The sequence below is a fragment of the Durio zibethinus genome, chromosome 25 (assembly GCF_047325235.1).
Source record: "Durio zibethinus cultivar Kanyao isolate XHJ-2024 chromosome 25, ASM4732523v1, whole genome shotgun sequence".
NCBI lineage: Eukaryota > Viridiplantae > Streptophyta > Magnoliopsida > Malvales > Malvaceae > Durio > Durio zibethinus.
This window is the reverse complement of record NC_143186.1, coordinates 4,765,341-4,790,069: the sequence shown is the minus strand read 5'-3', so window position 1 is coordinate 4,790,069 and position 24,729 is coordinate 4,765,341. Positions and strand designations below refer to the sequence as shown.

At 30.3% G+C, this 24,729-nt stretch overlaps 1 protein-coding gene and 1 pseudogene across 4 annotated transcripts; one reads left to right on the top strand and one right to left on the bottom strand.

Annotated features, from left to right (window-relative positions):
- Window positions 1–10,563: 10,563 nt before the first annotated feature.
- Window positions 10,564–17,808, bottom strand: LOC111276394 (uncharacterized; annotated as a pseudogene).
- MEE50 (ARM repeat superfamily protein) lies at window positions 17,290–22,779 on the top strand. Of its 4 annotated transcripts, none has more exons than XM_022861870.2 (5): window positions 17,290–17,402; window positions 18,119–18,727; window positions 18,867–19,887; window positions 21,883–22,113; window positions 22,570–22,779. In XM_022861870.2, the coding sequence occupies exons 2-3, from the start codon at window positions 18,121–18,123 to the stop codon at window positions 19,760–19,762; spliced, it is 1,503 nt and encodes a 500-aa protein (XP_022717605.2). In that variant the 5' UTR covers window positions 17,290–17,402; window positions 18,119–18,120; the 3' UTR covers window positions 19,763–19,887; window positions 21,883–22,113; window positions 22,570–22,779. The 4 variants fall into 4 exon arrangements, with proteins under 4 accessions (XP_022717605.2, XP_022717604.2, XP_089610664.1 ...); XM_022861869.2 differs by having other exon boundaries at window positions 21,880–22,113; XM_089754538.1 differs by lacking the exon at window positions 22,570–22,779 and adding an exon at window positions 17,815–17,976 and having other exon boundaries at window positions 17,307–17,402; window positions 21,880–22,327.
- The last annotated feature ends 1,950 nt before the right edge of the window (window positions 22,780–24,729 follow it).

Here is a 24,729-nt window from a genome sequence, read left to right as displayed (position 1 = left end):
TTTGAATAGAAATTTATGTCTGTTCATTCATTATAAATAAATCTTTCAGTATAACCATTTTCACTGCTTCTACTTGATGGGTTTTGAGGCTTTATTGTATCTTAAAAGCATAATTAACTTTAAGAAAGTATTCTTCATGCCTCAAAACAAAAATTATTTTCTATTATTTTTATTCTCTTATTTATTTTTTTGAAAAGGTAAATGATTCAATTTTGAATTAGATCATGTTTGAATTCAGGTTAACTCTTCTCATGAATCTTATTAGGTCAAGTTATTTTTAGATTAGATTATATTCTAGTTTGGATTTTCCATTTATCAAACCACTCAAGTTTCAAGTCTTCTTAAATTGAGCCAGATTCAAGTTACTATACATTTTAGGGATCATTTTAAAACTTGGATTTGGTTATATCGAATTTGAATTTTTTGGAGTTCAAATAATTTTAAGCTAATTTGAATTGTTTTAGATTTTTATTCAATTCAAGTTATTTTGGATTTAGATAAATTTGAGTTGACTTAATTTAGGTTTGGTTTACCATAAATGTCAAATAATTTCGATTTTTGGGTAATAAGTCAAATAAAGTTGTATATTAGATAATTTCATTTACAGGTCATTTTGGGTTTGAATTATCTTGGATTTGAATTAATTAAATTTCAACTATTTAACTATATTATTGAATTGTAATTGACTTTAGTTTTGGATTAGTAGAATCTAATCCTTAGGATTGAGTTAGCTTTCTCACCTATAATAAAAATTGCTTAGACAAAATAAGGATAAGCATCAAATTTACTGTTATATGGATAGAGCTACCAACAAACGAATTACTTGTCCAATCGTTTCGAATTTTAATTCAATTCAAGTCATTTTGGGCTTGAATAAATTTGAATTGATTTAATTCAGGTTTGGTCCATAAATGTTAAATCATTTTGTTTGGGTTATAAGTAAGATAAAGTTGAATATTATATCATTTCATTTACAGGTAATTTTGGGTTCAAGCTATCTTGGATTTGGATTAATTAAAATTTGACTATTTTACCATATTATTGAATTATAATCGACTTTGGTTTTGGATTAGTAGAATTTGATTCCTAGGATCGAGTCAGCTTTCTCACCTATTAAAAACTATTTAGATAAAACAAGGATAAGCATCAAATTTACTATTATGTGGATAGAGCTACCTACAAACGAATTACTTGTCCAAGCTCATGGCCCTAGTTTGATTCAAATCTAAAATAGACTTTGAGTATTTGTTATATAATAATAATAATACAATGAAAGTTTTGCAAACAATTAATAATTTACAATATATTGATTAGAGCTAAAATCATTATATTAAGATTAGATTATAACATTTTAATGAAATTAATTGTCAAAAAATTACCAAAAATTTAGTCCAACTAATTCATTTTTTTCTCTTAAAAAGTAGGCTTCAATAATATTGAAATTCGATTCTCAACACTTACAAATTCCCTTTCACTCATTTTCCTTAGACTTTGACTTTTCTTGTACCAAAATAAATATAATAATAAGATTCCTTCAAAAAAAACATACAATAATAAGATAGAGTTTTTGGTATTGAACAAAAATGTTGATTATTGTATGTGAAGCAATCTTGGCTCTTAGCATCAAGGAAGAGGGAAGACACCTAAAACTAATCAAGCTTAGCTCCTACTTGTCGCCACCTTGCCACTATCTTGGATATGTTGGATATCAAGTAAGGTTGTTAATATTATACCATATAATATTTCAATTTTCTATAAAAGTATGGTATATACCGGTACAATGTTTTGGTATATTATTTTGGATTTTTTAGTTTAATATAAATATATTTATAAATATGTATGAACTTATACATTATAATACTATTAATAATTTACAAAATAAATATGTAATATTTTCAAAAATCAAATGAATAAGTTTAAAAGTATAAAAAATAATATCATAAATTTTTCATGATGTTTTAAATACTTAATTTGATCATATGATATTTAAAAAAGTATTTTTTTAATGTAAATATTAAGATAAAAACAAAGAGATAAAAAAAAATTAATCAAGACTTTATGATTCTTAAACTTTATAAATGGAGCATAACTATTTTTTTAAAAGAGATTGAACATTGATTTGAAAAAATAAAGCATAAAATTATAAACTTTGGTTTTAAAAAATTAAACATAAAAGAAAATAAGTTATAATAAAAAATAAAGAAACTCAACTTTTAAAAGTTATTTTATTAATTAATTTTATTTTTATTAGATTAAAATAATTAAACAATAAAAGACAAGTTAAAATTACAAAAATATATTTTATATTCATGTATCGACTGAAATATGCTAATTCACCAAAATTTATTGAAACCAATGAAAGCAACCGGCATTATCTGATATTAAATCTTGTATAAAAAATCATTCTTAGGTGTATCATATTTTAATATAATTAGAGCATACTAACTAGTACAATTGGTATTGAAATAAAATTAACAACTATGATATAGAGTGTCAAAGGGATATAATTTGCCAAATACTTCAAAAAATTATATAATTTGCCACCTAAGATTATATAATTTAATTTACATTTATAATTTTTTGTTATAAATATAATTCAAAATTTTTGAGTAAAACATATATAGTTTATAATAATTTCTATAGTTAAGATTTGAAATTATTTTTTTTTAAAATGACTTTTAAAAATAATATATTTTTAAAAAATAAATTATTTTTTTCTAAAACAATTGATTTTTTAAAAAAATAATTTTTATCAAAATTTTTTCTATTTTCTACCTTTCTTTTTTTTTAAATATTTATTTTATAAAAGTTTATTCCCTTAATTCTATGTAATCAACTTTTATAAAGTTTGAGAGTTTATTTGAGTATTATTTCAAGATATTTCAATATAAATTGATAATTAAAATAATAAAACAATTTATTAGAGTATTAAATTTTATAAATATTGATGAATAAATCATTGTAATTCCACGTGAACAATGAGAAATTAATAATAAAAATAAAAATATTAATAAATTTCACAAATATTGGTAATCAAATTTTAATTTTTCAAAAACTGAATGACCAAAAGAAGAACATCTAAAAAGTAAAGTGACTCAAACATATAATATAAAATTTTTTATTTTTTTAAAATATTTTGTAATATCATGTTCATAATTTCATATAAGATCTCAGATGATATAGTAATATTAAATGAGGAATGTCAAAAGACATAACAATGTCATATTAATCCGTCACTAGTAATAATTGAATGATTAAAAAATTCAATTTATGAAATTTTAATAATGAATTTTTTAATAATCAAATACTAAATCAAAATAAAAATTCCCCAAAACTTTAATAAGGAAACAAGTGGTTTACCCATTAAAAACGCGCATGGTCATATATTTTTTTTTCTTTGCTACTGTGTTTGACCACTTTCTTCGACAAAAAAAATGGATGAAAACCACTAGAGAAGAGCATTCATCGCTTTAAACCAATAAAAAACCACTCACTTTAAGTAAATGGAGTCCATTTTTTCGATTTAAGACAGTAAATCAGTAGGACTTTCGGTTTAAGCGATTTTAATAATTAGCTTTTTATGTTGAATTTTTAGACTCCAATGGATTGAAAAATTCAAAATTTAATAATTAAATATTTTAAATAAATAAAAACATTATTAATATTTTCATATTGTAATTAATTTTACCCTTTCTTTCCTTTTACTGTTGTATGCTACCCATAAGTATACGACTTGAATAAATAATATAGTAATATAATGTGAATAGAGTTGAGTAACGTTTTTACGAGAATTATAAATAAAATTATAATAATTATAAAGCTGATGAACATCTTAAATTATATCGAAAATATCAAAATTAACTTATCTGATATGCAAAATTGAAAATTAAACTAACAATTAACTTAACTGAATGCAGTGAATTAACATGCAAAACAGGACACTAAAAAAATGCAATAAACTACAACCTAAACGATGCAGTAAATTAAACAGTTTTTTAAACTGATGCAGTAAATTAAAACTAGTGTAATAAGCATAAAATAGTACTAACTTTACAGGCAGAAAAGTAAAAACTGCAAAAACTGTAATGTAGAAACTAAAAACAGTGAATTAAACCTAATGCAGTAACTAAAATTAAGGCAGAATTATGCAATCTAGCTTAAAATAATATACAGAAAAATTTAAGAGACCCAAAAACAGTAAATAAGTGCCTAAACTAATGTAGCAAACTGAAACTAACGCAAAAAAGTTAATGCAAATGAACACAAAACTATTTACAACAAAAGCCTTCCCTTCTTTCATTTCTTGAAGAGAAAGTAATTCCATTTCTTTCTTGCTTTCAAAGTAAAACTCTTCAGCCTAGGCTCCCTAAACTAGCTTGAATTAAATCTTCATGCAGCTCACTTGTAATCACGTTCAGCCCATGCAGCTTTGGTCTATAAAAATTACGTCAACTTCACAGGAGACTAGGACTCTTGCATATTTCGGTTTTCAAGCTCTAAAACAGAATTTAAATCCTTATCATGTCATCATCCGAGTCAGCCTTGTTATCCAATTAAATTTCATCCGGTGCCCACTCATCCAAAATAACTGTTCTGCACTACATGAAATCACGTGGAATTGCTCAAAATTAAAGTCTGCCTTCTTGATTTCCAATAATTTCAATTTGACAACACTTTTAAAAAATTTCTACTTAAACAATACTTTTTATTGAAACCCTAACCAAGCCAAACAGGACAAAATTTGAGAAGAAAATGGAAGCAGAATAGAAACAATCAGTTTATTAATTTGCAATGACAGTTTGGTGGTAGACTAATCTAATAAGGATGACCAGGAATTATAACAGAAGCTAAGATTTAAGCATCATGATGTTATTTTTGAAAGCTATATATCTGATGTTTGCACAAGAAAATGCATGAACTTAAAACATTTTTGAATAAATGTAAAATATACAGGATGAGAGTGATATGATACAAAATGACTACAATATTCATGTGTCACGACCTTGTTTTACTGAAAGAACGCACACGCCATAAATGCCAATTCATAGCTACTGATTACAGGTATTTTAAGGATTTTATTTTTCTGAAGGGTCCTCTTGAGCAATAATTGAGGTTTAGCAAACAACTTATAATAGCATGTTATAAAAGGGATAAATAAGTTAAGAGAAAACCAAAAGCGATGGTCGTATACCAGCAGAAGGTCCAGTCTAGAAATATTTTATCTTCTTGCCTTGCATTTCATCATGTGGACTACCCTTTTCAATTAGCAGGCATTGTGCTAAAGCCACGGTCTGCTGGACTGCTGTTAAAGTGGCAGCAGCACCAGCACACGCATTCTTTCCAAAATCATCGCCATTCTCTATCAACCTTGGGGTCATAAATATGTCAGAGGTCTCACTGATGTTTGGACGTGACAACAGTTAGCCAGGACCTATGGAGGTGCAGATATCAGCACTCATTGACTTTGAGCTTGTATTTGCACTAGTAAGAAAACATTTATTTATAGTTGGTTATAATATTACAATTTATATTTTTATATTTTTAGAATTAAATATTTGTATTTTTAAAATTAGAGATAAAAAATTATGATAAACAATCTTTTAATTATAAGATTAGTTTTAGAAAGATTTAGTTTCTTTTACCCACTAGTTAGTTGTATATAAACTTAAAGTGTTTGTATAATTCTTTATGAGCAGTTTTTTAATATACATTCAGTTTTACTCTTAGTTTTCTATACAATTTTATTTTTTAGTTTTTTCACATGATATCAAAGCTTTAGGCTCTTCTTGTTAAATCTTGCCAAATCTTGTTAAATCTTTCAGTCTTATTTTTTCTTTCTTTAGCCTTCATTGCCTAGAATCGTCTCTAGTTAAACATTTACTATGAAGACTCATTTTAGTTTTGAGAAAGATAACTATGCCAAAATTGCAAAATCTGCCACTATTATCTAATTTGAGAAAGTGACAACTTGTAAAATCACTAGAGTACTACAAAAGTCTTGAGAGCAAAAAAAATTGAACAGAAAAGAGATTGAGAAATTAAGAAGCCTATTGAAAACTCTTAAAAGCATACTGGGGTATATTTTTTGGGTAAGGTCTCTTGTTCAACTAAAGCTTCTGGTTTTCATGGATTAAATGTCTCGATTAAGCCTATTATGAGTTTTTGGGTCATTAACTCAGGAGCCACAAACCATATGACATATTCCTCACAGAAGTTTAGTATAAATACCCTATGTCCTAGTAATAAAAAAATTATTATTGCTGATAGTTCATTTATTACAGTGGCAGGCTTAGGAGATGTTTAAATTAATCTCTCGTTTGTTTTTAAAAATGTTCTTCATGTTCACGAATTATCTATTAATCTGATATTTATACAAAAACTTACCAGAGACATGAATTGCAAAGTGACTTTTTATCCTTCTTTTTGTGAATTTCGAGACCAGAGTTTAAGAAAAATGATTGGACTTGCTATGGAGAATGATGGATTATACTATCTTAAGACATCAAACAATATAAATAATATCAAAATTAGTTTACCTTTGTCATTTCTTTATGAAAAATCTCCATTAAAGACAAAATATAGCTTTATCATTTTTATCTTAGACATTCTTCTTTTAGAACTTTGAAAAACATGTTTCCTTCTTTGTTCAAAGTATTAAATGTTGAGAATTTTCATTGTGATATTTGTGAACTTGCAAAGCATAAACGTGTGTCTTTTTTAGTTAGAAATAAAATAAGTTTTACTCTTTTTTACTTGGTTCATAGTGACATATGAAGTCCCTCTACAATTTTTAATATTTTTGGTGTAAGGTGGTTTGTTTCTTTCATAGATGATTGTATCAGATGTAAATAATATATTTTTAAGCTTTTAGAACATGATCCAAAATCAATTTGAAGTGAAAATCAAGAGATTTAGGTTTAATAATACAAGAGACTATTTCAATAAGAGAGGTTTATCCATGAGTTATTTTGTATTAATACTCTACAGCAGAATGGAGTCGCAGAGAGGAATAATAATCATTTACTAGCCATAACCTGAGTTTTACTTTTTCAAGCAAATATATCCAAATCTTATTAGGGGGAAGCTGTTCTCACTATCGCACATATTATAAATAGGTTATCTTCAAGGGTTTGAGATTTAAAACTTCTATGAAACTACTCTCACAATTCTATCACAACTTTAATACCACAAATAACCTCACACCTAGGATATTTAGTTGTACATTATTTGTTCATATTCACAATCATAATAGGAAAAAGTTAGATTCTAGAGCAATTAACTACATTTTTATGGGGTATTCATCAACTCAAAAAGGGTATAAATGCTATTATCCTTTTACTAAAAAAATTTATGTATCTGTAGATATCATTTTTGAAAAAAGTAAATTATTTTTTTACTCAACTTTATTTTTAAAAGGAGACTCCATTCATGAAAGATAAGGATGAAGACTTCTTTTTGCTTGATTTGTCTTTTCCTTCAATATTTTCACCTATTAATTCTTTTGAGTCTAAACTTGCTTTTTTTTAGATCAAGTCAAACACTAAATTTGAGTCTGAACCCATTTCAAACACAGAAGATATGACAAAGGATAATATTATTCTTGATTCTATGAAGGAATTATAGGTATACTCAAGAAGAAAAGTTTCAGATCCTGAACTTGTGCAAGTTTAAAAATCTGATCCTAACTCCGAAAATGAGGTAACTATAGTCTTTGACTCTATTTTTAAAAATGAGCATAAATCTTCTAAAACTATGACTAATGATTATGATCTGCCTATTGTCATTAGGAAAGGAACTAGAGAATGTATTAAGCATTCACTATACCCAATCTCTAATTTTGTGTCATTTGAAAAGTTCTCACCATCCCATAAAAACTTTCTTGTGAGTCTAAACACTATTTTTATTCCAACTACATTATTCGAGGCATTATCTAATGGGAAATGGAGGCAAGCCATGAAAATAAAAATAAAGGCTTTAGAGAAAAATAAGATATGGGAATTGGTAGAGTTGTTTAAAGAAAAAAATTCAATTGGGTATAAATGAGTTTTCACTATAAAATATAAAGTGGACGGTACTGTTGAAAGGTATAAAGCCTAGTGGCTAAGAGCTACACCCGAACTTATAAAGTGAATTATTAAGAAACTTTTACTTTAGTTACCAAGATGAATACAGTTAAGATTTTATTATCATTGGCTACAAATTACAATTGATAGCTTCAACAATTTGATGTAAAGAATGCTTTTCTACATGGTGATTTGGAATAATAAATATATATGAAGGTTTCATGGGGATTTGGAGGTCATCTAGAAGCAAACAAATTATGCAAGTTGAAAAAGGCTTTATATGACCTTAAACAATCTTTTAGGGCTTGGTTCGAGAGATTTACCAAAGTGATGCTAACAATGAGATATAAGCAAAGTCAAGAAAATCACACATTGTTTATTAAGTAATTTGATTTAGGTAGAGTCACAGTTCTATTAGTGTATGTTGATGGTATAATTATAATCGAAGATCATGAAAAAGAGAGAGAATCTTTAAAACAGTGTTTGGATAAAGAATTTGAGATTAAAGAGCTAAGGAGATTATAATACTTCTTAAAAATTGAAATAACTCACTCACGGTATGGTATTTTCATCACAACTAAACTATATGATAGATCTTTTGAAGGAAATTGAGAAGCTCGCATGTAAACCTATAAATACACCTATAGATCCTAATCATAAACTTGAAGAAGCTAATGAAAATGTTATTGTAGATAGAGAGATGTACCAAAAATTAGTTGAAAGACTCATTTATTTCTCATATACTAGACTTAATATAGCATATGTTGTGAGTGTGATAAGTCAATTTATATATAGTTTTAAAAAAATGTACCTCTAGGTTGTCTATCGTATATTGCACTACTTGAAGATCAATCTTGGAAGAGGTATCTTATTAAAAAAAAATTCATGGCTGGTTTTAAAGACATATACAAATGTAAATTATGCAAGTTCAGTAACTAATAAAAGATCCATCTCAAGCTACTGCACTTTCTTAGGTGTAATCTTGTGACTTTGAGGAGTAAAAAAATAGAATGTGGTGGCAAGATCAAGTGCTGAAGCAGAGTTTAGAGCAATGGCTCAAGAAAATTATAAACTAATATGGTTAATGATTATCCTAGAAGATTTTAACATCAAGTGGGATAGACCAATTAGACTCTACTGTGATAATAAGTCTACAATAAGCATTGTATATAGTTCTGTGAATATGACAGAACAAAATACATTGAAGTAGATTGACATTTCATAAAAGAGAAACTAGATAGTGGGTTAATTTGTACACTGTATGTATCAACCAAGGGTCAACTTATAGATGTGTTAACTAAAGGTCTCAGCAGTGCAACATTTTAAGAAATTATTTCCAAGCTGGGAATGAAAAACACCTATTCACCAATTTGAGGGGGAGTGTGAGAAAACACTTATTTATAGTTGGTTGTGATATTTTAATCTGTATATTTATATATCTAGAATTAAGTATTTATATCTCTAGAATTAAGGACAGAAAATTAGGATAGATAATCTCTTAATTATAGGATCAGTTTTAGAAAGATTTAGTTTTCTAGTTTACCCACTAGTTAGTTGTATATAAACCTAAAGTGCTTAGATAATTCTTTATGAGTAGTTTTTCAATATACTTTCAGTTTTACTCTTAGTTTTCTATACAGTTTTATTTTTTAGTTTTTTCATAAAAACTAATTTTATTTGTGCCTTTAGTAGAAAACCTATGAAAAATTGATTCATAATACTAAGAATAATTTAACAAGAATTTGAAAAAAAGGTAATATTAAGACCTTTTCAAAATTTACTTGATGTACAGTACGTAAGCTGAGAACACCAGTAACAGGAACTAAAACCTAGATGCCACTTTAGTTGACTCCAAGTTTAGCCTGAAATGAACAAAATGACTTCAATCAATAAAAATAAGCTTGAAAATAACAACATCTAGTATACCACTTAGAAGTTCAGGCTATGCATTAAATAATCACGGTTTGAAGAATTAAAAGAATGGCTTGTGTTGAAAAGAAAATTTGCAATGCATGAGTATTATATCTTAGAATGAGAACATTAGGCTCTTAATTTTTTTTCTATTATTGAATAAGCATATTGCCTCTTCATATGTCATACATGATTTAAAATCTTAAAACTCAAAATAAAAATTTTAAGCAACTATATTACCTTGAGAAAAATGTCTATTAGGTAAAACCTGTTATTGGTTCAATAATGCCATAAATACATATTGACATGCAAAAGAGACTTCGAACATACTAATCTCTCAAATTTTGAAGCATGATACAAATGAACCAAAATAATATGCAATTAATTGCTAAATAAGAATGTATTCACATTGAAAGAAAAACAAGGAGGAAAATTTTGTCCAGATGTGTGAATAAGCAACTCAATGCATGTATGTACAATCCCTAAAAAGATAAAATTAAACTACATATAAATATTCCAATTAACTTTATTCAATATTTTTACAAATAAAAAAATCAATATACAAGCCTATCTAATCAAAGGTGTTTCCTTAAAACTCATCTATAAGGATTAAGTCGCCATAAATGTATTCTAGCACCCCCTTTTTTAGATAAACCATTGAAACAATTATAAATGTTTCGCCATCTTATAATTAAGCACCTTCGTAAGTTGTTATTTTTTCCAAACTTCCAAAATGACTTAAAGTTTCACCCATAAATACTTGGAATAAATAAAAAAGATAAGAAGACTACTAATCCAAAATTTATTGGTGAACAAGCAAAGTTTTAAACAGCCACAATGAAATGCTTTTGATTTTAAATGTTGGACATGGCATTTGCTTCAAATAGTAGATCTTTTGTCTTCAGGAGCAACATTTTGGCAAAAATTATTTACCATAAAGCAAAAAAGACTATCTTAACAAAATTTAAAGAACTCAAAGTATAAAGCTAAACACATGAACACTATACAAAATGATACAACTAGATCCTCAAACCAAAGGTATTCAAGAAGCAGATTTCTAATTTCATATAAAAAAGTTAATATTACTTTATACAATAATAAAAAGTTGAAATCACCTAGGCATACACATGCAGGCATTATTGAACTATAATCAGGCTCACCTAGAAAGCACTTCACTACTATAATAGATGATTAATTAAGACTTGTTTAATCATATTTAATGATATATGATTTGCACTTTATCATCTACTTCTATAAGAAAAAGCAAAAACAAATTATGAAAAACCAAGTAACAAAAGAAAACAATCAACTAAAGCCTAATACTTTGCCTAGTTAAAACTATAGGAAGTTGAGAAGAAAAGATTAAAAGGAATGCAAACATTAGTTTTCTTTTAACTAGTGTTATTGTTTGGAAAAATTTGAAAGTGTATGTATGGAAAGAAAAATTTTACTTTTGTCTTTTGATTTATAGAGCCTAAAAGTGAAAGAAAAGAAAATGAAACCATTATTATTTTAAATTATAACCCTTGGTAACTAGAGATAAAACAACAAAATTAAATAGATATGGACAGGATTGTAAATTTGCTACACTTGTTCATTTTCTTTTCCCTAATCTTTTTAGTTGGAGTGAATTGATATTTGTTAGGATGTATAAAAATAGTAATCACTTGTATTTTCCCTCCTCTCACTATTCTCTCTTACTAAGCACAAGTAAAGAAAATCAGCAACCTCTTTTCCATCCTCCCACTTCTATATTTTATCAAGCAAAACCAAATTCACTATTTTGATGTTATTCTCCTACTTGCTTTCTACTATTTGGTTAAAAAAAGGAAATAGCTGAATATAATTATTTAATAAAAAGATTCATTTAAGTTTTTAATTTTTCAAAATATTTTCTTTTGTACTTTTAGATCCTAATGTAAAATTTTGCTTATTGCTTCAAAAGGTAAAAGAAAATAGTAAACGTAGCCACAAGAAAAAGAAAAATCAAATGAAAAAAAATACTTGAAGATAAGAGAACTTCTCAAGCAAGTCAAAGTCATTAGCCATGAGTTGATTCTTCATCTAATTCTCCCTCTTCGCCATTTCATTTCCTTCTTACCATGCTTTCATTGACAGTGGATGCTTTGGTAACCCTTTTACCGACCTAATTTTTAAATTCCATATTTATTAAAAAAAATTAAACAGCATTATATTTACAAGAAAAAAAGTAACTAACAGATTATAGTATTCATTTTTACATTTACAAGAAATTGAAGGCCTCATCTAATCAAAATGCACCGAGTGAACTAGAACAAAGCAGCCACAACAATGCATACAACAAAAATAACCTTACTTGTATGTGCCAAGTTGCCTAAGAATGGCAAAATCCTGAAATCACTTAAAAGTGAAAAAAAATAGTTAAGGATAAAAGTTGTTGGTGATCTCAATGATTGTATTATTATTTTAAGTTAGATATCGATCTAAAAGTGAAAGGTGAAAGTAATGAGATAAAGACTTAAAAGTAAGAGAGTTTAAGATAGATAAAGAAGAAAGTAATGAGGTAAAGAATTAAAAGCTTCTGGTTCATGAAATCTTAGAATTTAGGGGAAAGTGTGATATTTGAAAAAGTTTGATACTTGAAGTTTATGTTCATTTTTAGGGCATCTTATAATCAAATTCACTCATTTGGTTGCAAAAAATCTTAGTTTATTAATTCATATATAATTATCATAATCTTTTTGACAAGCTGTAAGTAACTTTTCATTTTGTTTTAATTAAAAAAAAACCCAAACGACAAATAATGCTTTTAGCAGCAAGAGAAAAGAAAGATTTTAAAGGTTTTTAATTAAATATACACAATTATGGTGTTTAACTAGACATCAAGCCATAATTGTTGTACTAAAATATAAAAAAAAAATCAATTATGGCATTTTGTAAGAGCTTAACACCTTATTTGCTTTTATAAATATATTAGAAAAAAATATTAAATAAGGCGTTTATTTAAAGAAACACCTTATTTGCTTTTGTAAAAATTTTGAAAAGTCGTTTATCAAATAAGGTTTTGTAAGAAGAAACACCTTAATTAATATCAAATAAGATGCTTGTAGGAAGAAATGCCTTAATTGATGTCAATTAAGACACTTGTAGGAAGAAACGCCTTAATTGATATCCAATAAGGCGCTTTTAGAAAGAAACGTCTTAATTAATATTAAAACTGAATTAAGAATAAGGCAAATTTTTTTTAAAAAAAAAAGCTAAAACTAAATTTCAAACTTAATTTTCAAAAAGGTAACGGATTATGATAAATTTTTTATTCAAGTCAAATTTGGAAATAAGATAACTTTCCTCCCGAAATCCTTAAATACTATAAGGAGATGTGGGTTTTTGATTTCATGACTTTAGGCACTGTTGGGAATATGACATTTTCTCCTGTAATCGAATTACCTTGAACCAAACATGGAAAACAAATATTCGCCATCAAGATTTCAAGAAAAAATTTGTAAATTCCCCGAACCAAACATACTTTTAAAGGAAGAAAGTTTAAAATAGATTAAACATGCTTGGATAATACTATTTATATCTATGTGATGATGTTTTGGGTCTACACTGCTAGATGTCAGCTATAATCATAAGTTCGAGCTGAGTTAACAGTTGATTGCCCATTCATGGTTCAATAAGTTAGCATCCTAAGGGTTCAACAAATTAGCATCCTGGGCACTATCTTGTAGGCTATTAAGGTGGTCGAGTTGACGTGGACTTTAAGAACTCAAGTCAGCACGATATGTTAGCTTACCAAAATGACAAAAATACTCCAACTTGTCAGCTAACTTATACTAATGAGGGAAAAGTTCATTTTGATTTTTAGACATTAAAATGCCTCTAACATTCTATTCCCTATTGAGCAGTTTGATGTGTTAGCCTGAAAAAGGTAAGGTTAACCGATCTATTTCTGTTCTAACTGAGTTGTTGATTAGGCATTGGTTTTCTTTTAGAGCTCTTGTTTAATCATTGGTCCGACCTTAATTTGTTGAGGTGGCAAGCAAAAAAATGCTAATGTAAATATAGTAGCATTATTCAGGTTTGTGGCTGATGTGTGCTACTATAAGATGATAGAAGTCACATTCGTAGCACTCATGACATATTCGACGTCCTATCATGTTGGTAATCAAAGTGGTATTTGTAAATTTTTTATAATGAATCGTGTGAAATCTAATGTGATACAAATGCATGGTTGAAGTGATACTAACACATTTTATTGGGTAAGCTTTGCATGATGGGTGAACTGATGTGCCTCTTGTAAAGATTTATTTGAATCTGTATTTATTGAAGAGATAAAATTTCATAATTTTTTGAATTAAGATTAAGAATGTGAAAGGTCAATCCCAGTAATTGTTATGGTGATATGGCCTAATCTGGACTATTTGTTTGATCTAGTACTTGGCTATATAAAAAGCCTTCTAGAGTCTCGTTTCTTTACTACTTGACATCTAAGATTTCAAGTCGATTAGATTTAATGACCTCTAAATCTTTTAGCTTTTTTTGGTTGACCTTTTTTTTTCTCAAACTCTTCGATACATTTTTTTTTATTATGTTTTCTTATTCTAACATATCTAACAATTTTAGGGTAGAAGTAAAGAGAGGTCAGCTTGGCCAAGAAACTGTTTTTTTGAATGATGAAGTCCCCTATGTCTTGCAAAAATGGACAACATCGAGCTACCAATTAGTTAAATCCAATGTCTGTTAAGGGCCCAAAACAAGTGGAAGATAACGCTCGAGCAAGGGAAAAAGGGTTTGTCGTGGAAAAGATGAGCTTCTAGCTGTAATTGATTTCAACCTCTAAAACCTTTCAGTCTCGATAGCAATAGTCAGTTTGGCTCTTTCGTCTGACCTTTTTTTTTACTTCTTTTGCTTCTATTTTTTTGGTTTCACCCTTTCTTCTCATCTTGATCTTTTTTTTAGAAATCCCCTTTCTTTTATTCCTAACTTTATCAGTCTATAAATATATTTAGCCAATCTCTTCTGATTAAATACTCAATTTTATTTTTCAGGTTGATGTAATCTTCAGTGTTATGTTTGTAATCTCTATGAAAGATACATTTTTTTTTGAATATTTTCTACTATTTTACCTCAGTGGCTTAGCCCATTTAAGCTTAGGGTATCTTTCAATTTGCATCAGAATCCTATACTGAGAGGTATTAAATGTAGTGTAGTTACTATATCATTGACTTAGGCTTTTAGCCCTAAGGTAACCTTTTGATTTTGTCTTTCTTAAGGAATTGTAGATTTCCTTTCTTTTTCACCAATCAAAGAAGGAGATGGACTTGTTTCACCTTGAGTGTTTTTCATTATAACTTTAATGTTAATATATTTTTCAATGATAAGTAAGACATCGGTGAGAGACTTCAGCTGTTCTAGGAAGAGGGTAAAGTGTTATTCTTAATCACTTAAACCATTGGTCAGGGTGGCCACTGTTACAACTTGCTCTAAGTCTTTAACCTGAAGAGTTTTAGCATTAAATCGCTTCACGTACTCTTTTAAGGATTCATTTTTGTCTTGGTAGATTGACGTCAGATTAAGTGTCATTTTCTTTGTTCGTCGGTTGTAAATGAATCTAGATAGAAAGAATGGTTGAGTTGCTTAAAGATGACAATTGATCTCGACTCGAGGCTATTGTACTAAGACTAAATTGCTATTTTCAACGTTATGATAAGCCTTTTGCACATGAAGGCTTCATTGACTTACTGAATCATCATGTTGATATGATAAAGTTTAAGATGATCAAAAAAGTCAAATGTATAGTCATATGTCTCCAAAGTAAGCATCTTAAATTCGTTGAGAGGTATAACTTAGTTTATCTTTTTTGTCTAAAAGGGAGATTTCCAAAAACCTTAGCTCGTCATTAAAAATGGAGGCCTTATTCTTCAATTCTTTCTTTATTGTCTCCATCCACGCTTGTAAATTTTTGTTTGGCTATGGTTTTGAGGTGGCTTAGGTGGAAGTGTGTGTAAGATAATGGGTTATTCGTGTTTGGTTTTCTTTTGATTGCAACCAACGAGACCATTATATCATCGTAGGTTTATAACTTTTGAGCGAGTGAATTTTTGAGAATTATTGGGTTTGATGCCTTTGAAGTTTCTGTTGGTGTCAAGTTTTGTGTTATTTTTTTAAGGGATTGGAGTTGTTGGGCGAGCACTTCAAATTGTACGACGGTTGAGATAGTAGGTCGATCTGGATCAGGTTAGTTAATTTGGATTTTTGTTCCAGCAACAGTTTCTTCTTCCTTTATAACTCTCTTTCTAGCAAGCATCTTTTAACTCGACTAAATGAATATTGTCTTTACTTGACACGTTAAATATTTGTGCTTAATTGTTCGAAGATGATAAAATCTTGAAATCATTAGATATGGAAAGACAGAAATTAATAATAAAAGCTAAAGGTGATCTCAACGATTGTGTTCCAATGCAAAAAAAAAAAAAAAAAAAAAACAATTTGAAACTAAAAAGAGAAAGTAATGAGACAGAGGCTTATAAGTAAGAAGGTTCAAGACAGATTAAAGATATGTAGATGAGAATATTTATACCTATATAACGACGGCTTTGGGTTTAGACTGTTCGAGATCAATCGGCGACTAGAATTAACTTCGTAAACCCAAACTAACTTAATAGTTGACTGATTTTTCAAGTGCGACAAGTCAGTGTTGTGATACACTGTCCTATAGGCTATTGAAGTGACCAAAGTAACGTGAATCCTGAAAATTTAAATCTGCGAACAAAATAATGAAATGCCCCCGTTATCAACCTACTTATATTAAAAAGGCAAAAATCCATTTTATCCTTTGCACGCTAAAATGCGCCTAACAAAGCTTTTTCCAAATCGTCAATGAAAGTTTTGTTGATAAACGATTTCACTCGGTCCAATAACTCGGAGAAAACTTGGTCAGGCGAGTCATAAGAGAGGTCAGGGTCGGGGAAGGCAAGGACGAGCCGTGCCGAGTCGGAGGAAAGGGCTCCGATGCAGTCCCCGGACTCGATGGGAGTGAGGATGTTGGAGAAGAAAGCGTGGTGAGGAAGGGAGGCATTGACATCTGAGGGTTGGGAGTGCGAAGAGGGTTCAGGCCGCGATGGACGGCGGGTGCAGCGTAGGAGTCCTAGCTAATGCCCGCGTAGGACTTCTGTTTCGTATTACTTGAGAAAGTGAGAAATCAGGCCATTTCAACTGGGGTTTAAGCGTTTAAGAAATGATAAAACGGACTCGAAACTATTTACGTATGATATTGACAAACCAATTATAATATGACACGTGTAATCAAAAAATATAAAATGACGGAAGTTTAGACAATTTCGACAACCCAAAACCTTTGTTTTTCTCCCGGCAGCACGCAGCCGGCAGTCAGCGTAGTTCAAGGAAGTTTTCTTCTCCGTCTTCGTCTCTCCCTTAGGTGTTAGAGTAAGCTTTTCTGTCTCTTCTTCTTCTTTCTCTCTCTCTCTCTCTCTCTCACAACAACTATGAGTTTTAACCTTTGATTTTCCGATGAGTTTCTGTTGTTTTTTCAAGTGCAGATTTTAATGAAGATGATGAATAATTTTAGTCTCATAAATAGTTTTTTTTTTATCTGTATTTAAAACTTGTTTATTTTTAATTGTGAGTGAACAACAATTTTAATTTTTGTTTTATTTTATACTTTTAATTGTTAGTTGTGTTTACTAGATGCAAATTTAATTTATTCCTTGCTCGGGCTTGGATTCCCATCTATTAATCTGATATCCATGAAATGAGTTTGGGAACCAGACTTTGACTTAATCAAAATAGATGTCCTACTGGTTGCTATTTCTAATTTCTTGGTATTGGGCATTGTTAGAAATTCAAAGAGTTTCCAAGGTGGATTAGGCTTAGGTTTTCCTTCTCAGTTACTCGCAGAAGCACAATTTGTTGGCTTAAGCCATGCGGTTGTTGTTCTATTTGCACGTTTGTTGGTTTGGAATTGCGAAATTACGGGTTTGAGGAAAAAGAAAGGTTTTGGGTATGGCTGATAATAAAGAAAGAAAAAATTGTTTTTTATTTTTTATTGCAGATCATTGTCTTATCTTGTTTGCCAGTTCATGAATATTGTTATGGTAAAACAATCATAACCTTCAATTTCATTTTTCTTTCCATTGGTCCAGAAATGGATCCAGAATCGTTGCTGGAGTTCAACGGACTAGAAGATGTTTTGCAGCCTTTACTTTGTGCATCAAATTCATCTTCACTGAAAGAAGCCCTTGAGCTTCTTATAGAAGCTTCTAGGACTACTGTTGCCCGTGCGGAACTTGCCTTAAGGAATATCCTTCCTACTGTCCTTAAGCTTGTTGAATCTCTCCATCACACATCAAATTGCGAATATCTCACGAAATCTCTGAAGCTTCTTAGGAACCTATGTGCTGGAGAAATTGCCAATCAGAATGCATTTTTGGAGCAAAATGGAATTGAAGTTGTTTTGAATGTTTTGAAGTCTGCAGCAGTTCTTCCTAATCCAGATTTTGGGGTTATTCGTATGGTTTTGCAAGTTCTGGCAAATGTCTCTTTGGCTGGAGAAAAACATCAGCAAGCTATTTGGCATAAGTTTTTTCCGAATGAGTTTTTGGTGCTTGCAAGAGTTTGTAGTCAAGAGACTAATGATCCTTTGTGTATGATTCTGTATACCTGTTGTGATGGAAGGCCTGGACTGGCTACTGAGCTCTGTAGAGATTTGGGCTTGCCTATTGTAGCGGGTATAATACAGACTGTTGTCTCAGGTACAGATGATTAGCCTTTGATTTTTGAGTTTTCATTAATCTGTCCCCAACCTACTTTGTTTTCAATAGATTTAGATCTACCAATAGCTAACTCTAAACCTGACTTTTTTTTCTATTTTTTCTGCTGTTGTCTTATCAGTTGGTTTTGGAGAAGATTGGTTTAAGTTACTTCTCTCAAGGTTATGTTTAGAAGATATTCACTTTCCTCGACTGTTCTTTAAATTATGTAAAAGCAGTGCCTCTGAGAATAGTGGAATTTCTGATCCCCGTGATGATCTTTTCTCATCAGAGCAGGCTTTTCTTTTGAGAATCATATCAGAGATCCTAAATGAACGAATGGAGGAAATAAGAGTTCCCAGTGAGTTTGCAATGTTTGTTCTTGGAATATTTAATAGATCAGTGAAGGTTGTTGATTTTGTCACCAGAGGCAAGTCTGGTCTTCCAATGGGCTCTATATCCATTGATGTTATGGGATATTCACTCATCATTTTGAGAGATATCTGTGCCCAAGAAGGTGTAGGAGACTTGAAGAAGGATTCCTTAGATGTTGTTGATATGCTAATCTCCAATGATCTTATAGACATTCTTTTATCTTTGCTTCGTGACCTTGAGCCTCCAGCAATCATAAGAAAAACCTTGAAGGAGAGCGAAAACCAAGAATGGAATTTGTGTTCATCTAAGCTTTGCCCTTACAAAGGATTCCGGAAAGATATGGTTGCTGTAATAGGGAATTGTGCCTATCGAAGGAAGCACGTACAAGATGAAATAAGACAGAAAAGTGGGATTCTATTGTTGTTACAGCAGTGTGTTACTGATTATGACAACCCGTATCTAAGGGAATGGGGCATTTGGTCTTTGAGAAATTTATTAGAAGGGAATGCAGAAAACCAACAGGCAGTGGCTGATTTAGAGCTACAAGGGTCTGTTGACATACCTGAACTTGCCAGACACGGTCTTAGAGTGGAGGTTGATCAAAATACTCACCGTGCAAAACTAGTAAATATCCCAGGAAGCTATCCTAAGCCTGATGATTAATTTTATTCTGCTAATTTAGTATGCTAGACTATCAAAGTGCCACGTTCTTTGAAGTTGTTCAATTTGTACACTTTTTTGACAAACTGATCCTGGAAGGCAAGAAGCTTGACTAAGATTTGGTCATGGTAATATTTCTTGATCTTGATATTGAAAATTGTCTTTTCCCTCCGTCTTGATGTATTAAGTTTCTGGTGATATTCTGGGTATGAATTTTCATTGACATGCTTTTTTGTCATTTTCCAAACATTTTATATTCTTAATAGGGCTTATGATGCATTGACCCTCGATTAATCCTGAAAATTCTATGTTGTCAGTCATGTGTTAGAATTGTCTGTCTTATTGAAAAAACAAAAAGGAACTCTCACATAATATTGATGGATAATTGAACCCCTAAATGTTACTGGATCATGTAGACAAATACTTCTGATGATTTTTTTTTAATTGTTTCACATCATTATTTTTATAGGTAAGAGTTCCCTTCACATTACCCCCTCTTCCTTCTTAGGTTTAATAATGCCTTAAAACAATTACTTGAATGGTGGTTGCTCCTATCTCTGTCTTAAAACTATTTGAACTATTGCTTAGTATCTCACCCAGTAAATCTAAACAATACTGGAACTCATTCATTTATTACTTTGTTGGTAAAGTCCTTTGCTGCTTTAATGCACAGCGTTAGTATTAAATTAATGAAAAATTCTTTTCTTTCTTCTCCTTATACATGAGTTTTGATGTTAAATGTCCCTTAATTATGATAGTGAAAATCCAGTTAATTATTGGGATTTAAGTGTTTGTTTAGTTTAGTTTATTTGGCTCTTTGTTTCTCTTCTTATTTACTTTTCTTTTCTGTAAAAAATTTCTGATTGAGTTATGTTCCTAGTTTTGAAATTTTTAGTTGATTCTATCTTGATGTTGAAATAGTGTGATAAATTTTATTCTTTTTTTTTTTTTTGGTTTTGCTTTGATTAACTCCTTATAATGTTTTTTTTTTTTCTTTTTCTTTTTGGATAGTTTCTATTTCCTTTTTACTTGGAATTGTGATCATTTGTACTTGGTAATATGTTTGAAATTTTCAATGCTTTAGAAAGAGGTAAAGTAAGAGAAAACAAGGTTGGGTCAAAGGATTTTTTTGCATCAATCAAATAGCTTAAAGGATTCATGCATTATATGCAATCTTGTAAGTTTCACCTTAGTTTGAGCTCTTCAAACGTAGTTAGGTAGCTAGCTAGCCCTTTTAAACCATTTTGATTGCTGATGCTGCCTAGAAGGGGTGGGGGTGGTGAAATTTTTTTATAAACTCATAATTGGATGTTAAATCATAAAATAAGCAAAATGTAGTTTAGAGGTTAGTTTATTGAGCAAAATTTTGTTGTCTGTTTTCAAGATGGAGGTGAGCACTGCATTGTTTGGAAACATGTTGCTCTAGTACTATGTGCTACTCTTTGAGGTAACAAGGAATGTTGATGGCAGTAACTGAGTATGGTGGATGTGTGGAATCATTGAATAAGAATGTGAGCGAGAAGTATGGCTTTGATTTTAAGGAAATATGATGGAGCAAATACAGGAACCCAATGATGTGCTAAATGGCGTCATTGAAATGCAATGTTATTGTAGTGTGAAATAGTGTATCAGAAAGAGTTGGGTTGTAAAGTGGAACCCTTGAAATTGTGACTATGTGGGTGTGTTTAAGGGTTTTGCACAACAAACTTTTTTCATTGCATAGAAACCTTGTAAAACACACAGAAAATTCAAAGAAACAAAAGAATATGCGAATAACATGCATACAGAACTATGTAAGGAATCTAATAGGAACTAAGGTAGAAATAATATTAGGTTCAAATTGAGGGGCTTCTTTTGTTTTAGGGTTGATGACATGCATGCTTAGAAGGTCAGGATGGTTGATTGCAGGAATATTTAGGTGCATAATAACTTGGTTGACTTGCATTTTGTGTGGTAAAACTTAAGAAAAAGGCAAAGGCATTGATGGAGTTTTTGACGAAGAAAAAAGTAGTTGTTTCCTACTTTGTTTTGAGCATTGCTTGTAACATATTATGGTTATTGTGATATAAAGTTAGATGTTAAATTTTTATCTTTAATAGTAGTTACTGCCTCAACTGCAGCAGAAGGCTCAACTCCTTTGGGTGAAAGCAATGGAGTTCAGTGTCCATGAAAAAAATCAAGGTTTTACTAGTAGGAAGCAGAAAAAGATTAAAGTGGAAATGTACATCCTATGAAGTAGTGAATTGGTGGACCAATGAAATGAAAGACTTACTTGTGGAGCCGGTTCTTTTGAGGCATTAAAAAATCTTGAAGAAAACCAGATGGGGAGACGTTGGTAAATTGGGAACTCACAGGTATGCCACCACAAATATAACTTGTTGTATGGTTAGTATGAGATTATTTATATTGGTTTGATGAATGAAATGAAACATTGTTATGGGTATTATGCCGGCTGGTTTAATGACTGATTTAAACAGTTTTGCTGGATCCTTATTGTTGGGTTCATGGTGGGAGGGAGGGTGTCTCAGTTGTCATGATTAATGTTTTTAAGCCATTAAATTTTATTAATAGCTGCTTTATCTCATATATGCTTTCAAGCACCCATCTTATGACTCAAAATGAGCTTTAAGTTGTTGTTTCAGTCAGATTCGAAAACTATTATTCAATTGTCTTAACATAGGTTCACACATACATAAATTGAGCCAATAAGTCTATATATGATGATATTGAAATTTTAAATTTATATTTTCTCCAAACTATATAATTTGACATGAGGCTACTCTCACCATGCGCATATAATTTTGATTTAGGGAGGATTTGGGCGCAGCTCTTTGAGCAAGGAATACGTACTTATCTACCAATAAGCAGGGTTGGTATAATATTTTAGCTTTCTTATTTCGTTATGTCCTTTTAAACCATCAAGATTACGGCGGCTTCATGTTATTTGTTATTAATCTTTAAATTACAATAGTTTTTCCCACTATTTATGTATATAGAGTGGAAAAAGTTTACATAACCAATCAATCTTCTCTCTATTTAGGATATATATATATATATATATATATATATATATAGCTGCAAGATATTTTTAGATTCCATCCAATACATCTCTCTGGACCAGTTTCAATAGATTTATTTATGTCAAATTTAACGAATTCATACAAAAATTAATTTTTCATAACTTCCTAATAATTGCGAATTAAGACAACAAAAAATAGAACTGCACTTTTTTATCGATTGAGTCAACAAACTGCTGGTAGTGGGATAATGTATCAGTCCACCAACTTCTTTTAGTACATGATACTGTTCATAGCCATATCCAAGCCAATAATCCTACTTTAACCATCTTAAAATTAAAAGCTCCAAGCCTTTCTGGAGTCTCAAGTTTCTAGTAATAGTTTGGTGTTTCATTACTAATTTTGACATTTTGAACAAGAATATAATTTTTCATCCTTAAATTAAAAAAAAAAATTTATAGCATAATATATGTGTATAGGCATGATTAAAATCTTAAAGATTAAACAAAAATTAAGCAAACTATATTAATTCCAAACCCTGTTGCCATGTCATTTTTTTGAGTAACTCTTCAAAAATGAAATAATTGAATTGGAATATGATCAAGTATTTACGACCCTCTCATATTTTCTTTTTTCAATTTTTTAGGTATCTCAAAGCAATGTCCTCTATTAATGTAATCAGAAAATAATTTTAATGGGATCATATTCATATATTAATTATTAATTCATATTTTATAGAGATAAGGACTTTCTACGTTTTATTATTAAAAAAGTTTTAATTTGCATTAAATTCAATTGTTTTAAATACTAAAAAAAAGTAATCTTCATTAGAAAACTACTACAATGGGATATTATTTAATGCAATCGTGCTAATGATGTAATTATTCTTAAATTTATAAATTGATTTAAATATCGTTTGAATATTGTTTTTTTTTTTATTTATCTAAGTGTTTTTATAAATTACATCATCCAACGAAAACGTTTTTAACAACAAATTAAATATTTTATAATATGAAAATTATAATTATAATAAAATAAATGTTCATAATCTTAATTTCATGTAATAAAAAATCAAGAATTTATTTTCGTTTTTTAGTAAAGTTTGAGAATGCATTTGTATATTATTCATACTTACTTTATGATTATACTAGGTTTTTTCACCCGTTCTTCACACAATTAGTCTTTTATCTTTAAAAATACTTAAATAATATATATGTGCATAAATATATATACGTATGTATATATGTACATACATGCACATGTCACGGACCTAAGAGAGAGTCTTGAATCCCATATCGAATATAATAGGAAGGTCCCTGGAGTATATAAGAGTTCACATCACCTCCGCCTTGTGAGACGCCTTTTGTAGGACAAAACCGTGAGGTCAGGGGGCCAGAGCGGACAATACCTCACAAGGGTGTGAATCGTGGCATGTAGGCTGATATGGGATACCGGAAGGGTGAATGCCCGGGTCCCGGAGCCGCGCGGGTTGGGAGCTTGAGTCTCGACCCGTGACAAGTGGTATCAGAGCCAGCCCTAAACCGTTCGATCCACGCCAAGCACCTTGAGGGAGGTAGGCAGGGTGGCCAGCCTCCGTGACGAGGGCGTCACGAGGTTGGGTGCGAGAGAATGTCACGGACCTAAGGGAGAGTCCTGAATCCCACATCGAACATAATAGGAGGGTCACTGGGGTATAAAAGGGTTCACACAATCTCCGCTTTGTGAGGCACCTTTTGTAGGACAAAACTGTGAGGGCAGGGGGCCAGAGCGGACAATACCTCACAAGGGTGTGAACCGTGGCGATCAAGCTGATCTGGGATGCCGGAAGGGTGAATGCCCGGGTCCCGGAGCCGTGCGGGTTCGGAGCTTAAGTCTCGACCTGTGACACACACACACATACATCTAAAACGTTTCTCTTTATTAAAATAAAAATTAAGATAAAAAACAAAATTT